We start from the raw sequence: 18022 nt of genomic DNA, 5'->3' as shown, positions 1-18022 counted from the left end.
AGAAAATTAATTTCTTCATTCTGGCTATAATTATGATCCGATCTGATTCAGATTCGGCAATCTGGTAGATATGGTCATTCTCTACGATACTGCGTTTTTAGTTTTATCGTATCTTTGAAAATGTGCCTGCCAAAGATTTTCGTTCTTTGTGGAGGAGGAAGGGGGCGGGGCGAAATTTTGAAATACACTTGTAGCAGAGAGTATCACATGAGTCTGGAAACCAAATTTGGTTTCTCTAGCTCTTATAGTCTTTGAGATCTACGCGCTCATCAAGACGGACAGACGGACAGACGCACGGACAGAGAGACGGGCGGACAGACGGACAGACATCCACTCTTTTTTCAGTACGGGTATAATAACTATAACTATGACTATATAAATTATAACTACAGACGTACATATGTATATGTCGATCTTAGCATCGCATCTGATCTTACTCTGTTCAGGTTCATTGTTGATTCTCATATTCGAAATATAATTAAATTAGATGCAATTTGCCAGACAAAATACAGAATTACAATATACAAATAGAAAGATTGCATTTTGGTTTACGTTCTACTGTTGGTATTGTCAACTGGGTGTCTTCGAATGCGGAAGAAAAAACGTTCCGAGAGCTACTTATACTCGTACGCAATGGTGGCGAGAATATTATATTAAATGAACAAGTAATGAGCAAGTCAAATGTTAAGCGATTCCTGTAACCATCGATCAAGATCAGAGATAACCTATATTTGTTCCCAGTGTCATTCCTGCTCGGATCGGATCGGGGCACTAAATGTTATAACTGCAGAAGAAAATACTGTACGTAGTATGTGTGCACAAGCTAGTTTGCAATGCTTAATATGAAATAAATGATGCAACAGAACGGTCTAAATATATTCTTATATTGTATGGGCTATGCTAATTAATAATTGTACTCGAAAAATTCGGGTGGCTTATCAGGATTGGCGTCATGAAAGACTCGCTCAATGATATGATACTTGGCGTAGATGCCACCGCCAGGGGGTAAATTTGAAATATTGGTGGCCATCGCATTCATCAGGGCAAGCAACTCGTCAAAGTCCATTATTTCATTCTTTTGAATGACTTCCAGTGTCAACTGTTCAATAGTGTGGTCAAGACGCTGATCGGCGGCCACGGCGTCGTCATTTACCATTGGTGCACCTGGTAGAAGCAACAGCAGCAAACTCATGTTGTCACGACTGCCTTTGTGCAGGCAAATGTCCAACACACTATTGACGATCGACTTTAGGTTGGTCGTCACGCGTAGACGCGATCTAATGAATGCGCAAGCATCCTCACTGCTCATAACGTCCCAAATGCCATCGCAGGCAATCACCAAAAATTCATCGGTCTGCTTACGCTCGATGACAGTCAGGTCTGGCTCTGGAGAGACGAGCTGCTCGCAGCTGGAGCGCGTGCTGTCGCACTTGAAGTCGAAGTCCCCCAGCGCACGGGAGACTGCCAGTGTTCCGTTCACCCGTTGGATCATCACGCTTCCGCCAGCGCGTACTATGCGGGCTCTTTCCAAGGGAAGAGTCGGCTTGTGGTCAGAAGTGCTGAACTCAGCTAGGCCGTTTCGGGAGAGAACAATACGTGAGTCGCCGCAGTTGGCCAGATAGATCTTGTCCGGCGACACAAATGCGCATGTGACAGTGGTGCCACCTGACTTATCATAAGAAAGTCTCCGCATTTCCTCGTCGATCTGCAGGAAAGCTGCTCGAATTCCTGCAACGTACTGACCCCTTGCGAATTGCTCATTTGATATTATGGTACTCAATAGGTGTTCCGAGCAATACGTTGATATGCGGCTTCCTGCGTGGCCGTCATAAATCGCAAAGAATGACCAAAAGTCGAAGGGCTTTTCCAGGCTACACACAGCTGTGTGGGCATCCTCCATTTCCATTCTCCAACCCTGCATCGCAGAGACACAATACCGCAGTCCATTGCCGGTCCCCGTTTCTATTTCCTTGTCCGTTGAGGGCTTCTCCAGAAGGCCACCCATCTCAGGTCTTTCCCTACAAAGAGTTTATTGACGTCTAATTTTGGGAATAAGGCTCAAAATTTCGGGAGGACTTATTTAGGCAACTAAAAAGTAACAAAAAACAACTGTGTAATTTATTAAATTTCGGTTGATTGAATTTAAAATTTTGAACGACTAGAAAAATAAACCAAATATCGACATGCTGACATATAATATAATGCCACTTTCCCTTAAAAATATGTGAACTATAAGTCATTCCACCTAAGTTCCACCTGACTGGCTGAATGTAACTCCAGTACAGAGATTCCCTACATACGAGTAAGTCTAGGTATTATTCGGCCAGGGGACAGAACAACGCGGAGCCGCCATTGCCCTAGCAGGTATCCTGATCCTTCTCACCACCAGCACAAATGAAGCTTGGATCCAGGACGAAGGATCTGCCTAGTTCGGTCTGCCTCAACTGATTCTGGCACGTAGCCCTGTCCGCGATGGGCAATTCAATTATCTTCTGTATGCTCGAATACTCTTCATCCTTGTGTGCTTTTTTTCCCCAGCCGGCGACCATCGATGGACCTCTCCGCGCTGACCAAGCAAATGGGACTGATGTGTTCACATTGAACGTCTCTTGCTTAACAATCCTAAATTCTTTGCGCTCCCAATCTCCAGCTCTGACAAGATTGCTCCTGCCGCAAAAATCTTCATCTTTGACGCCTCCCACTTTAATCCCATCATCTCACGCATACTGTATAAAAAAAAGCAGTCGGATGAGAAGTAAACTAATGTACATATCGAATGGTTTCCTTCGTACTTACCACTTGCAAAATGTCGCAGCAAACATCAAACCGAGTCTTGGCACACGGCCATTCGGTAGGTCCCCATTTGAGGTAAACAGCGGTGTTTAGAGACACACACTCTCCCATATGGAGTGGGATCGCCTCTTCCCAGTAGAATGCAGCTCAAAAGAATAACTCCTAGTGCCCAGTGCTTCGCGATTTTTCGCTTGAGAATTGATAACTCGTAGTGAATTCACTGAATTTACAGTTGCTGAAATTTTAGACTAAACCTGAAAGCTCAACCTAAACCTGACCCGACATCCCACGATTTTATCTGTTTCCATGAAAAGTCTGATGATTCGTCAAACCATCCAAATTCCGCGAAGATATTAAATGTAAAGAGAGGAGCACATTTTTTTGTTGCATAACCCCCGGATCGCTCTGTTCCCCGAGCAACCACGAATTCCCCTAATATTTATATCTTTCAAATAAGTTTTTAATACGATTCATAAAGTGAAGACGTGATCAGTTACGGGAAGAGAAGATCAACAGTAAAAGTCATTCAATCAATACGCATAATCAGCAGGCGTCTCCTTTTTTGAAACGTCTCCCGGCCGTAATTTGTAATCTTTATGCTTCTCGGCTGGACCTATTTTTGTCAGGCAAGGATTCGTTGATAAGTTCCCGACCGAATGGCCTCAGTCTATAGATCATATAGTCGAAATAAAACATATTCCGGGCCTGAACATAGTGAAAAGAAACGGCATAGTTGGACCAAGCGAAAGTTCCCTGTGATATTTGCATTGTTAGGAAAGTTAAGGTTTCAGATTTGTCAAGTATGTACGAACGTCTTGTCCCCTGTAGGAGATATACTGCCAGTACCAGTAATTGGGATCGTAGCGTAAGTAGGAATTCGATCTAGCCTGCGGATCTATTAGGTACATCCGTCGTCGTCCCTTGAAGTCCCTTGAGTTCCCCGCCACGACTTCGACCTTCTCCAGGCACTCCTTTAGCTTGCCCATTGTGGCTCCCGTGTCCGTGGGCTCGCACAGCTTTGGATTGGGCAGGGACAGTTCTACAAAGCGACGCAGAGCGGCCCGACTCATCACAATGCCTGGGGACCCGAAATATATGGGCATCGCCGAGCTATACGGATACAGCATGTGGCGCAGGTTCTCCATTACCACATAGGTCTCGGCATCTGCCTCCAGAAACCAATCGGCCTCGTCCAAATGAAAATCGTAGATATACTTCAGGGCCTGTTTCGTTTTCCTCCACGTCTCTATGCGGTTGCCATTGCCAGGCAGACTGACAGCTCCTATTTCGGTATCTTCCTTGTCGCTCATGAACACCAGCTTATTGCACCTCTTTCCCCAGGTCCGAAACACTCCCGTGGCTTGCAAATGGTGTTGGCTTGACTTCGTATATACGAAACACAAGACTCGCACCTCCTCATACAGATCTACATCGATTTTACTCGTGATGTTTAGCGTCCGATTCGGTCGGTAACTAAAGGGAATCATTGGCCAGAGTAGCACTTGAGTTATCAGATAGCCAATGCCAATGCCCAGGAACAGGAATAGCACTGGACCAGAAAATGTGGATGAAAGATGATGGCTGTTACGCTCTGGAAAAAGCGATTTCTCAGCTGCCATCTCTTCGGGTCTAAGGTTGGGGTAGTACTAAGACTCTGCTAGCCGCACAGTCTGTGATCTGTAATAAAATTACAAGCACATTAGTTACGCCTTAACTTGATCACGATGCTGAATAACTATTACAATCTGTCGGCTCTCTAGTCCAAAACCCCAACACCAATCCCTTTAATGTTAAAGTAGATTAAAAGTAAGTAGTACTAATTGTTTCTATGACATCTCTAAGACACTGAAATCAATAATGAGAGTTTACGAAACGAAATATAGATATTTGTATAAATGTTTAAAATTGCATTGGATTGTGAAATAATCACATATATATATATTTCTATATACATAAATATGTACATATGTATTTAAAAATCAATTGTTGTGCGTATGTCCTTAATGACCGTCGTCTGTGTCATAGATTCTAGTTTCTCGTGAACCACTTTAATTCGCGGATCACGATCCGTAGAAGCATGGTTTAATGTGTTAATTCAGTTGTGAAATTAAAATTAAATTTGTAATCGTCTCAATTGTACAGTGAAAAACATCGATAGAGTGCACGATACTGACACTCGATACTTCAGTCAATAGTAACGATCGTATTCCTCTACACTTTATGACGAAGCTAGTATGAAAGGCAGACATATCAGTCGAATGGATGTGGCATTATTGGTGTCAAAACGATGTTATCCAGCACGCAAAGACCTGCCAATATTATTTCAGAGTGGGAGTGTGATCTCGCTCACACTGCATGCTCTTCCCATAAGGCTCTTATCACGGTCTCGCTGTCTTAACTTGAAGTATATTAGAATACGACCATGGACAACAAAGCAGAACAGAATGCTATTGAAACATTTTTTAATCGTACATATTTGTACAGGGAGTGCTCTGAAATTTAAAATGGTTTTGGCGTTCTTGCACACAATAGCGATCTTCTTGGTCAATAGCGATCTTCTTGGTCTAGCGATACCATCGCTAGAACAGATCGTCACCACTGAAAGTTGTGTCCCGCCTTTTCTCCATCTTAGTTTTGCGTGAAGTTGGTGTTGGCGGATTTTATAATAAAGAATTCAATTACTGATCGCAACCAAGTCGAATAAAACTCGCAACTTAGATCAACGCATTAGCCGACACGCATTAGAATGGCGGAACATGTAAAGTATCTGGACGATCCCTATAAATCGGAGAACGACAAGAAAATTTACAAGTAAGTTAGACCGCGCCATCGAAACACCCGATACGATACTCAATTTCCCTTTTTAGGTCCATTGAGCTGAACAATGGGCTTCGAGCTTTGATCGTCTCGGTACCAACGCTCAACATTGGATTAGTGCCCCATAGCGCCACCTGTGCCTTGATGGTCGACCACGGTCCATTCGCCGATCCGCGCAGCTATCAGGGTCTGGCCCACTTTCTGGAGCATATGATCTTCATGGGCAGCAAACCGGACTCCGAGGAGAACGTCTTCTTTGCGCACGTGAAAAAAAACGGCGGGGAATGCTCGTCGTCAATCTTGAGCGAGGACACGCTGTTCTCCTTTAAGGTATCCGACCAACACTTGGAGTCGAGTTTGGACTACTTGACATTTGCTCTGAAGGATCCGTTGATGCTGCAGGACACCATGGAACGTGGACGCGTTATCGTGGACTCGGAGTTTCAGCAGGTGGCCACAAAAGATAGTAACCGTCGCAATCAGCTGCTCGCCAGCCTGGCCACCGAAGGCTATCCACATGGATCCTTCAACTGGGGTAACATGAAATCGCTTAAGGACAACGTCGCTGACGACAATGCCCTGCACAAAGCGCTCCACGATGCCTGGCGCGACAACTACGCGGCCAATCGCATGTACGTGTGCCTGCAGGGTTCCCTGTCGATCGACGTGCTGGAGAGCATGGTGGTACGCCACTTTTCCAAACTGCGCCGCAATGACATCAAGGCGCCCGACCTGACCAAGTTCGATTACCGCAACGCCTTCCGTCCGGCGTTCCATGAGCAAGTCTTCCTCGTCGAGGCCGTGGAGAAATGGTGCAAGTTGGAGCTGACCTGGGTGCTACCCAGTATGCGTCCGCACTATCACAGCAATCCAGATAAGTTTCTCTCCAACCTGATCGGGTACAAGGGAGACGGTAGTCTCCTCGCCTACCTGGAGCGTCGCCACTGGGCCTGTCATCTCGACGTTGGCATAGACGAGACAGTCTTCAATCACCACTCGATGCACGCCTTTTTCAAAGTGAACATTGGCATCAACAACGAGGGATTCAAGCACATCGATGAGGTGCTGTTTGCCACCTTTGCCTATTTGCAGATCTTCTCCAACTGCGTCAACGGTTCCTTGCATCAGTTGTACGAAGAGCAGCAGAAGAGTAAGGCCGCAGAATTCCGTCTCCCGGATCGTCTCTATCGCTATGATGTCGATGAATTGGTCTTCAGAAGCAAATATTATCCCCCAAAGGATGTACTCACCGCCAGGAAGCTCACCTACGACACCGACGAGCAGCATCTGTCCGAACTGATCGGGATCCTCAACAGTTTCAAATTCAATCTAATGATTACCTCGCAAAAGCCGTACAAGGGCATACCCTACGACAAGCAGGAGGAGTGGTTCGGCACCAAATACACCACTATACCCATGCCAGCGAAGTGGAAGGAGCTGTGGCTAAAATCCAAATCGAAACGCATTGCTGAGCTCTTTCTGCCCGAAGCCAATCCCTTTGTGGCCCACGACTTCACGCTGTTCTGGAATGAGCAGGGCAAGCCCAAGTTGCCGCCTTACCCCAAAAGGTTGGTCAAGACCGACACCTGCGAGCTGTGGTTCCGACAGGATGACAAATTTGGGAAGCCCCAGGCCTACCTATGCTTCTTTTTTATCACGCCGCTGCTGCGTCAGAGCGCGAAGAAGTAAGTGATTTTCATCTCACACTATTTCAGTCTAGTCTAGACTAGTCATCTAATGTACTTCCAAAAACTCTTGATGCTCCTCTTCGTTTCTTGCAGTGCTGCTATGTGCGACTTGTACGTTTCATTGGTGCAGGTGCACGTGCAAAAGGAACTGGAACTCGCCCAAAAGGCCAATCTGAACTGCCGATTCATGGTTGACGACAATGGTTTGAGGCTATTTGTGAGCGGCTACAATGAAAAGCTCCATCTGATTGTGGAGGCCATTGCCGAAGGCATGGTCAATGTGGGCGCCACCCTCTTTGAAGGTCTACTGACCGCCTACCGCCAGATTCAGGGCGAGTCCTACTTGAAAAGTCTGAACTATTCATCCGGCGTCAGCAGGTAAGGTATCTCCGTATGCTATCTGCATCTCGAATTATAATTTGTGATCCTAGTGACATCTTCTGCCGTGTGCTGGGAGAAAAGCCATGGGCGACGAAGGACATGTACAAGTCCCTTGATGGCATCACTCTGGAGGATATGAAGGCATTTGCCCAGAAGCTGCCGCAGGAGCTGTACATCAAGGCCCTCATACAGGGAAACTACACGGAGGAGGCAGCCCACAAGGTGCTCAATGCGGTCCTTAGCCGACTAAAATGCGAGGCCATTAGGGATCATCGGCTCGTGGAGAGTCGCATCGTGAAGCTTCCGCAGGGCGGCCGCGTCATCTACTGTGACGCCCCAGGCGAGCACATTACAACCACAAATGTCACGAACTACTACCAATTCGGAGCGAACTCTTTACTCGTGGAGGTCATACTCGACCTCATGAGTGGGAACTTCAATACCCCTCACTTCTATACAGAGAAACTAGTTGGTGGAGAAGTGGAGGGCTGGGTTAACGTCAACAACGGCATTATCGGCTACTACCTTGCGGCAGACTTGGAGGAGACTGCTGCAGGAGAGAGTGCCAAAGAACTGGAGAAAGACATCGAAGTATTTTTCCGCCAGGGCTGGTATTTTTTTGATGTAATAGATGACAAGATCTATGCGCACATAAAAGAGCAGCTTATCGATATATGCCTTGCCCCTCCCCGTACTCTGTTGGATGAGGTGGGAGAAAATTTTAATGAGATCATCGAAGGGGACTATATTTTCGGTCGTAACCAGAAGAAGGCCGATGTGTTGCGCACCCTAACCAAAGCGGATGTGATTCGCTTCCTTAACGACACGAAACCCACCAATTTGCGCAAACTGTCAGTTCAGGTTATTGGGCATAAACCGCCAAATGCAGAAGACCAAGATGAAGACGAATTCGAATTCGAAGAGGAAGACGAATTCGAAGAGGATGACCAATACGAAGAGGAGGAAGATACCATTACCTATTTCAGAAACGGCCTTGAGACTTACCCAAAGAGCACGGTGGAACCAAGTACCCTCGGAAACTAGCCTTAGTCCTGCCCTGAGCAATCTGTGAGCCAGACATCCCATGAATCAAAGAGGTACCAACATCACACATGTTTGTCCATTTCAGAATTAATATAGAGTTGCATACAATCCAGACCAAGTCAGATCCGTCTGCTGATGAATTTCAGTTTTATCGAATATTGTTATTAAGAAAAATATTTTATCACATTTATCATCTTCTAAATCGTCTGACCAAGTCAGGACAAGGAAACCATTCATTCTAAGTTTAATTGAATTATCATTTTGAATGTATATTCCCACGCATTTATCATTATCTTCATAAATGGATATATGTAGATGAATACCTAAGTTTAATTCGAAATGAATATTAAAAGTACATTTCCGAACATTTATTATCATCTTCACATATGGATATATTCTTGCAAGTCTGTTGGGGGGAAATATTGACTTGAGTAAATTGCCTTGGGGCACTAGGTATCCGTTTTACGTATTCATGTGGCTATCGCTTAGTACATAAAATACGTATGTACAGCACAAACTGTCCTTCCAGCACATTCCCAGCCTGAATGAATAAATGAAGTGGATAGAGTCCGATAGGGCTCTGCGATTATGGGATTCTGCAGCAGTGCGCATGGACCTCGAAGCATGCAACCTGGTAGAGCACTACATTCAGGTCGTGGAATCAGAGAAACATTTTTGAATACTGATAACCGAAAACGGCGGTGACTAGTATGTGTCTGTTGAGCGTTGACAACTTGTCATCCAAGTGAAAATCGTAGATATACAGTCGCTCAGCTTAAATGAACCAGAAAAATTTTCCAACTTGAAAGTGGTATAACTTCTGAACCATCTAGCTTACCACTGAAAATTAAATGTTTACTGATAGACAACTATTTAAAATTCAACAGACCTGACTTCATTTATTTGTAAACAGTTTTTACAATTAATTAAAATTTGTTTAATTTTTTATGTTTTGTATGTTCTGATCCAATATTAGCTGAAAATCCCCAATGCCATTTGAAGTCAGATATGAATGTATCGAGCCGACGGAATCATTAAATGTCGGCACTTTTAAATTGTCCAGTTCCGAGCAATTCCCCATTTAAATTAAGTGTCGTTTTCCAGGTAAAATCAAAAACCATCTTTTACACGAGTTTTTCGAATATTTGATGGAGGTTTCTTTATGTATCGATAGATAACATGTCATTGCCCCTACCCAGATCCCCAGCGGCTGACATTAGTGCCTAAACATGCACATGTCATCCTCCATTCACAGCTGCAGAGTTCATTTCAAGCTCTCTACAGAGCTTGACTTGCTTGACTTATGCCTGCTAAGTAGCCGATGAGGCAATTATCATTGTCGAAGATTAGTTCTGAGCTCGAGAAATTATTCATCAATTGAGTTATAATATGCCTGCTATTAGACTTCAAACCTTGGATGACTTATGCGTCGTGAAATAAGTAATGGTAATGGCAATGCTAATGGCGTCCACATGAACAATTCTCATTTTTATTATACCCGTACTCAAAAAGAGTTAAGGGGTATATTATATTTGTGGTAAAATTGGATTTGTGTAACCTAGAAAGGGAATCGTTTATTCTTGATCAGCATCAATAGCCGAGTCTCTGTCTGTACGTCTGTCCGTCCGTCCGTTTGTCCGTCTGTCGCATAAATCTCAGAGACTATAAGATTTTTTACTTTGATTTCTGAATTTTTAAAATAATAAAAATGCTATTTTAATCAAATCAATCTGATTTAATTGTTCAATTCTACAGCTGGGGAAATGCAATTTATTCGAGTGCATGTAGCAAAAATGATGCGAGTTCTGGTTCTGTCCTTTGTGGGCTGGTTGGTGGTTCTCGAGCTTATAATATTTTTCCGCAGTTCTGCCTTCTACGAGCTTCATGAGATTGTGTTCAAGCCATACAAGGAGTCGATAAGTAGCTATGACGTTGGCATACGGGCGCAGCAGTGGGACGACAAACTCATAGGCAAGCTACTTTATGAGAATGTCCGTGTGCATTGCCTGCTTTATTTTGAGGATTTGGACAACGGATTCGATAAAATGAAGGCTGAGCACATCCGGAAGACTTGGGGCTGTCGCTGCAATCAATTGTTTATATTCAATTCAATCTATCGCAACCACCACTTTAAATTGTATTGGCTATTGAGCGTCTCTATGAGAACCTATGTGATTATGGAAAATCTCCGCCATATGCTGGCCCACCATTCACCTTCGCAGGCGCTCTACTTCAGTGCCCAACACGGCTTCTATTCCTACGCTCATGTGGGCAAAGTCGCTTCCACCGATCACATTTTGGCTCGATCAACATTCAGACAACAACATTCAGCAACGAACTATATGAGAACAGTGCCCGTCCATCCCTGAGGACAGCTACGCTGTTGCACAAAATTCGCGGCACACATATGTAATTTATTTTTGTAGTTGCCACAGTTTTTCCCAAGAACTCCGGCTGCGGCCATTAGCAGGAAAAGCCCGACTGGAACTAGAACGTCGATTTGTGACATTTCTAGCGAAGATATCGGTAACGTGCGGATCGACTTGAGCATTTGCTCTCGGCAATTATAAAGAAATCTCAGTACTCTTAGAATGTTGATAAGAATTTAGTGATAACATGGTGTCCAGAGGTGATTGCACGGAAAAAATCTTAAGAAATTTATTGAATTAAAGGCAATTGTCAGCTTAATTGTTGCTGATCCATGCTCTCTCATTAAAGCTCTGCAATTGAGTTTATCTATCTGTGCGAAATCTAGCAGTACTTTAGTTTATCTATCTGTGCGAAATCTAGCTGTACTTTTTAATAATTTCTCTCGCAGCGATTTGTCATTACAGAGTTCAAATAGCAATTTTGGTTTATTTTTCGCAGAGCGCGGAACGCTTTTTTGAACGTATTGGACCCACTATTTATTAATGCTGATCACGAATATATATACTTTATGGGGTCGGAAACGTTTCCTTCTCTGCGTTACACACATCCACTTTTACCACAAATCTAATAATCCGATCTAATAATCCAACAAATCTAATCTTAACTCTTCGAGTACGGGTATAAAAATAACTGGTTTGGCGCTTACGAATATTGTCGCCGGAAGGGGGCTGGATTAATCTCATTCGAGACCATCGAAGAATAGGACGCGATCATTCTTTATCTATTTAAAAATATGGGGTACAGAGAGTCCATCAAAAATTACAATGTATTGAATGAAAATGTTTGTACGCTGGGTGTGCAGAAAGCAGAGAAGATACTAGCAAAACCACAGGTCAATGAACCCTTTGCAACAGCAGCCAAACGTTCTGTCGAGGCAGTGGGAATATAGAGTCCAGCAGCGTCCTAAATTCCGATTTACACCCAAAATCAGCGCAACCGTCGTGAATGAAGAGTGGATTCCACCCGCTCTGAGCAGCCAAGCAAACTACGGATCGTACGGCGAGGTTTACCAAATCTTACAGCTCAAATTAACGAAACGTAACAGAAACAAAAAAATAAATAAATAAACGCGAAACGAAAGAAACAAAAAGTAAAATGCTTGCTAATTTAATAGCTTCCGAGAAAATCAAGATAACTTCATGAAAAAAATTGCTTTTGAAAGAAAAAATTTTAAAAATTACGTTTGCAAGAGAACATGCTGCTTAAATGGTGCTTAAACTTAACAATAAATAGTGAAAGTTGAACTTTGTTGCAAGTGCATATGATTAATATATATATTTTTTTTACCGATAAAAAATTTTGTAATAGTCAATTTTACAAAAGATAATAATTTTGTATTTTTTTGTACCTTAATTGGATTTTACAAATTTTTTTTTTATTTTGGTCCATCGTTTTTGTTTTTATTATACCTGCGGCAGCGCTGTTTTGGTTGTTTTTTGTGCGAGTTTGCGACACAAATCGGTCTATTGACCCATATACGTACATAGATTAAAAAATATTCACAGAATATAATAAAAAATAAATTTAAACGAGAAGCAACGTGTGAGTCGCTTTTAAAGACGCGACTCTACTTATACCCGTACTCAGTCAGTATTTACATTTTTGAGCATATGATTTTTTAGAATGTTAGAATTAAAAAAAAAAATTTTACATTTTAAATTTTTGATTCATCTGTTATCTACATCTACATATATTATGCATCTTCTACATCTAACATGTAGATTATACATGTACCATTTATATTCTACATCTCCTCCGCTAGGGGTTGCTCGCGCACTGAACGCGGCAGAGTGTGCGAGCGAGAAGGAAAATGAGTTGCTTTGCCGTTGGCAGGAGGGGGCAGGGGAAGCAACTAAAAATTTATTCATTCTGGCTATAATTATGATCCAATCTGATTCAGATTCAGCAGTCTGGTAGATATGGTCATTCTCTGCAATATTGCGCTTTTAGTTCTATCGTATTTCTAAAAATGTGCCTGCCACAGATTTTCGTCCTTTGTGGGGGCGGTAGGGGCGCCATAGTTTACTTTTTTATTTTCCCTAAAAGATGAAGTATGTATGTGCATACAAATTGAGCAAATGCTGCTTACTGAAAAAGTGGTCAACGTTGAATGCTCATATCTCCGAAACTTAAAGGTTTCCATTTTCCAAATCCTTGGAAATTTGTGCATTTAAATTATCCAAAGCGCTCACTCAGAAAAAGACTTTTGCCACCTGAAGTGTCAAGAGACAAAATGTAAGGTATATAAATTGTATATTTGTATGTTATGCCACCGAAAATAAGGCGTAATTTAAAGTAATGTTGAGAAAATGACAGTAGTACGTGAAAGAGGAAAAAGAAGAGAGTATCAGAACTGCAAGGCCAATTCCCTTTTGTTTGCATAATCGTATGAAGAATTCTATTTTTATGACATACACCAGCAAGAAGCAAGCATTTCGTGTTGTTTTGATCATTTCTTTCTATCAGTAAAAACATGTAGATTACTATCATGTGCATCTAAATAGCACTTATGTTTAAGAAGGAACATAAATAAATCTTAAGAATGCAGTAAGCAAGTGTGTTAGGTTTTCCTAAATGGTTTAGAAAGGGGTAACAAGGTGTGTTGAGCGGAGATGTCACGAACCCCTCCAGACTGTTACGCTAGCTGATGCCAGATAGTCCCCCACACCACTCCATTCAGCAACAAAACCACCTACATTCGATTGTCTGATCGGGTACAACTACTTTTAGATGACTATTTAGCCAATTTATGTTGTTTATGTTGTTTCGAGTCAGAGGAACGCTATGGCCAGAGAGGGGCAATAGGGGGTGATGTTCCATTATACGGAAGATCACTTGCACGAGCGATCGAGTAGTTTATGATTTCAACGGCGGGAACTAGAATCCCAATCGTGGTATTTAAGGGGAAAGAAAGTTGGACGTTATAAATTTTCCCTATATTTGTGAGGCACATCAGCTGAAGACAGCCGCATGTATTAGATGGGAAAATATGTAGCAAAAATTAGTTTGGAGGATCTCGAAAGTAGAAATTGATTGAAATAAATAAAATAGACAGACCTCTCTATAGGAACCTATGTGATTATAAAAAAAAATCCGCCATAGGCGCAGCATTCACCTTCGCAGCCGCTCTACTTCAGTGCCCAACACGGCTTCTATTCCTACGTTCAGTTGGCAAAGGCGCAACAACCGCAGCTATCAGTGTCATAGCTAAAGCCAAAGGCCAACACAAACAATCTTTTTGATATTTATGCAGAAATTCAATTTTAATGTTTCATTACCCCGAAAATGGCCTAGAACCTGGGTTTATCGCTGTTTCATTTAGAGAATTCAAGATTGATAACGATTTTTGGGAAACTCCGATCAACATTCAGATTAATGGATTTTCTGGGGGGTTCAATCTAAACAAGGCTTAAATGTTGATCTTAAGACCATCATTAGGTATATATTGGGGCGTTTAAACAAGGATCCATTTATACCTACATCGACAGACTTGCATCGAATTGAAGTTATTGGTGAATCGCGAAAGAACAATAGCTCTAATAAAATATTTTCACTGCTCTAGGGAAGCATTTAACGCAGCACTAACCGCAATGTCCTGCTTCTGGCAAAGTACTTGCCTCTCCTCGTCTCCCTACCTTCACTCCCTCCTTTTTTCTGACTCTTCTTCTCTGCTCTGTTGTGCGGTGTTGTGGTCCTGGTCGCTGATTCGGCTGCCTGGTGTTCCCTGTCCCCTGTCCGCTGTCCCACAGTATCAATAGACCTCGTTTACCGTGGGAAGAATTTGCAGCAGGCGACGGAGCAAAGTGGCTTGATTGTGCGGAATCACCCAGAAGAAGCTTTGCTCTGTATGTGTGTATATTCGTAGCGGGATCGGATACCATTAGAAAAAGGATTTAGGGTAAAAAAGAAATCAACATACAATATGTACGCTTATGGTTATTCTTCTGCTCTTCTTCTGCTCCATCTTCTATAGACTTCCACTGTATTTGTCTAGGAAAGCAGATTGGCGTCTGACCTTTTAATCAGCTTTCCACGTTCCCGTTTATCAGCTGCAGAATTCTAGTGCCGCGCTTTAGTTTTTTTATACCCGTACTCAAAAAAGAGTTAAGGGGTATATTAGATTTGTGGTAAAAGTGGATGTGTGTAACGCAGAGAAGGAAACGTTTCCGACCCCATAAAGTATATATATTCTTGATCAGCATCAATAGCCGAGTCGATAGAGCCATGTCTGTCTGTCCGTCTGTCCGTCTTGTTTGACGCCTGGATCTCAGAGACTATAAGAGCTAGGGCAACCAAATTTGGTTTCCAGACTCATGTGATATCACACTGCTACAAGTGTATTTCAAAATTTCGCCCCGCCCCCTTCCGCCCACACAAAGGACGAAAATCTGTGGCAGGCACAGTTTTAAAGATACGATAAAACTAAAAACGCAGTATAGTAGAGAATGCCCATATCTACCAGACTGCCGAATCTTAATCAGATCGGATCATAATTATAGCCAGAATGACGAAATTAATTTTAAGTTGCTTCCCCTCCCCCCCCTCCAGAAAACGACAACGCAACTCATTTTCCTTCTCGCTCGCACACTCTGCCGCGTTCAGTGCGCGAGCAACCCCTAGCGGAGGAGATGTAGAATCTAAATGGAACACGTACAATCTACATGTTAGATGTAGACTAGACATTGTATATGTAGATGTAGATAGCAGATGTAGCAAAAAAATGTAAAAATGTAAAATTTTTTTTTTTTTCTAAAATTCGACAAAATCATAAGCTGTATATACTGACTGAGTACGGGTATAAGTAGAGTCGTGTCCCCAGAAACGACTCACACGTTCCTTCTCGTTTATTTTATATTTATAAATCGGTGACTATATATTTAACAGGGAATAATTGAGTTTACAGAGCACTTTATTTGGGAATCATAGCTGGTTCTTTGGATTTGTTCGATAGGTTATTGATCTGGATATTTAAGTTGGAGCCGACAAGAACGGACCAGATTTTGTGCGAACACCCACCATTATTCACAGAGCCAGTACCTCCAGTACCACTATCAAAATTACTTCTGGAAACTGACTTTTCCGAAACTTTCAGATCAATCCATTCGCGGAAGAGGGCAACATTTGTGTAAAGAGCCGGAGTGTTCTGATCTCCACAGCCAATGCCCCAATTGACAATGCCAGCCTGTTCATAGCGTCGGTTATCGTTGGCCAGAGGACAGACCAATGGGGCTCCGCCATCGCCCTTACACGCGTCCCTACCCCGTTCGCCGCCTGCACAAATTAAGCTGGAGTCGATCTCAAAGTAGGAGCCGAGGATGGTTCGTCTCAGTTGTTGTTGGCACAGTTCACGACCAACCACGGGCACCTCAACTTTCTTCAATATATTCATGTAGGAGCTGGACGAAAACGTCTTCTTGCCCCAGCCGCTGACAAAGCATCTGCTATGGTCGAAATTCCTGTTCGCTCTAGGCAGGCAAGCGGGGCTGATGTGGGGCTGTGGGTTTATTCGCGTACTGAGAAAGAGCAGTGCCAAATTGTTCGCTCCCGACGATTTCTGGAAGTCCGGATGTCTTTCGATAAGCCTTACGTCGACATCCACATGGCGATAAAATTCAGTCTCAATTGAAAAGTCCCATTCACCAGCCCTGACGAAAAACTCTCCTGCTTGGAGATTGAACACGACATGGGCTGCGGTAAGGACTACATCTGATCCAATCAATGTTCCAGCTTTCAAATATGATTTATCCGACTTGCGAAGCAGAGCCACCATCCAGGGAAACTCACCCACCTGGGCCACATCCGCTGAGTCGGTCATGGTGGTATGCAGACCCATTTCGTTTCGGTGTCCACATTCCGTTGGAGTGGAAACGTCTAACGGGACAATGGGGGTATCAACCTGAAAGAGCAACCAAATGACACACACATATTGCACACCTACCCTACGAAGCTGATCGCTGTAGGTCCCACAGAACCTACCTTATCTGTGATGGCGCAGCAGACTTCGGTGGTATCGCATCCCTCATTGCCGTCTAGCAACGTACGAAATGAGAACAGTGCCCGGCCATCCCTAATGACAGCTCCGTTGTCGCACAAAATCCGCGGCACACATACTTTGTTTTTGGAGTTGCCACAGTTTTTCTCAACCACTTCGGCTGAGGCCATTAGCAGGAAAAGCACGACTGGAATTAGAACCTCGAAATGTGACATTATAGCGCAGATTTCCGTAACGTACTGATCGACTTGATGCTTTGCTCACGGCATTTACATAAATATCAGAATTCCTAGAATGTTGATAAGAATTTACTGATTACACTACCCAACACAATTTTTAATCAAGCAACCAAACCCAATTTTTCTGATAGAGCTTTGAAATCATTTGACAATATTTTTCTTTTCGACACTAATTTAATACTTAGTCAGTATATATGTGAGATTATAATTTATGTATTTCACCTATTCTATATATTTTATACGTAAGCTGCGCTCGAATTAGCTACCAATTTAATATATAAATATATATGTATACATATACATATATAAATATAATCATTATAACTAATATACATATATTTAATACTTTAAATTGGTATCCAGGGAACACCACGGGGAACAGCCAAAACATAATCTTGGTTACCAACCAGATATCCCCAAAAAATTATAAAACAGGATTCCAATCCTTGGCTAAAAATATAAATACATACAAATAAATTAAATAAACAAAATAAACGAATACAAATTAAAAATTCTTAAACAAATTAAAGAATTAAACGAGAAGGAACGTGTGAGTCGTTTCTGGGGACACGACTCTACTTATACCCGTACTCAGTCAGTATATACATACACTTTTGAGCTTATGATTTTTTAGAATT

General features: G+C 42.6%; 5 protein-coding genes across 5 annotated transcripts; 1 reads left to right on the top strand and 4 right to left on the bottom strand.

Annotated features, from left to right (window-relative positions):
* Positions 1-870: 870 nt before the first annotated feature.
* Positions 871-2177, bottom strand: LOC111076721 (protein phosphatase 1B). The gene has a single exon (XM_022370632.2). The coding sequence runs from the start codon at positions 2003-2005 to the stop codon at positions 905-907; it is 1101 nt and encodes a 366-aa protein (XP_022226324.2). The 5' UTR covers positions 2006-2177; the 3' UTR covers positions 871-904.
* Positions 2178-2269: 92 nt separating this feature from the next.
* Positions 2270-2579, bottom strand: LOC121404843 (phenoloxidase-activating factor 2-like). Its single transcript, XM_041595228.1, has one exon. The coding sequence runs from the start codon at positions 2547-2549 to the stop codon at positions 2358-2360; it is 192 nt and encodes a 63-aa protein (XP_041451162.1). The 5' UTR covers positions 2550-2579; the 3' UTR covers positions 2270-2357.
* Positions 2580-3311: 732 nt separating this feature from the next.
* On the bottom strand, positions 3312-4446 carry LOC111076726 (glycoprotein-N-acetylgalactosamine 3-beta-galactosyltransferase 1-like). The gene is made up of 2 exons (XM_022370637.2): positions 3606-4446; positions 3312-3546 (listed from the first exon to the last, which is right to left on the bottom strand). Exons 1-2 carry the CDS (start codon positions 4410-4412, stop codon positions 3388-3390), a joined length of 966 nt encoding a protein of 321 aa, XP_022226329.2. The 5' UTR covers positions 4413-4446; the 3' UTR covers positions 3312-3387.
* On the top strand, positions 3315-8723 carry LOC111076712 (nardilysin-like). Its single transcript, XM_022370617.2, has 5 exons — positions 3315-4599; positions 5426-5604; positions 5661-7295; positions 7392-7676; positions 7730-8723. The coding sequence occupies exons 2-5, from the start codon at positions 5540-5542 to the stop codon at positions 8721-8723; spliced, it is 2979 nt and encodes a 992-aa protein (XP_022226309.2). The 5' UTR covers positions 3315-4599; positions 5426-5539.
* Positions 8724-15996: 7273 nt separating this feature from the next.
* Positions 15997-17399, bottom strand: LOC111076715 (phenoloxidase-activating factor 2-like). The gene is made up of 2 exons (XM_041595266.1): positions 17130-17399; positions 15997-17049 (listed from the first exon to the last, which is right to left on the bottom strand). Exons 1-2 carry the CDS (start codon positions 17358-17360, stop codon positions 16063-16065), a joined length of 1218 nt encoding a protein of 405 aa, XP_041451200.1. The 5' UTR covers positions 17361-17399; the 3' UTR covers positions 15997-16062.
* Between the last annotated feature and the right edge of the window lie 623 nt (positions 17400-18022).

Source organism: Drosophila obscura, unplaced genomic scaffold, assembly GCF_018151105.1.
Source record: "Drosophila obscura isolate BZ-5 IFL unplaced genomic scaffold, ASM1815110v1 contig_46, whole genome shotgun sequence".
Classification (NCBI taxonomy): Eukaryota; Metazoa; Arthropoda; class Insecta; order Diptera; family Drosophilidae; genus Drosophila; species Drosophila obscura.
The sequence above is the reverse complement of the archived record's forward strand: the minus strand, read 5'-3'. Positions and strand labels throughout refer to the sequence as shown.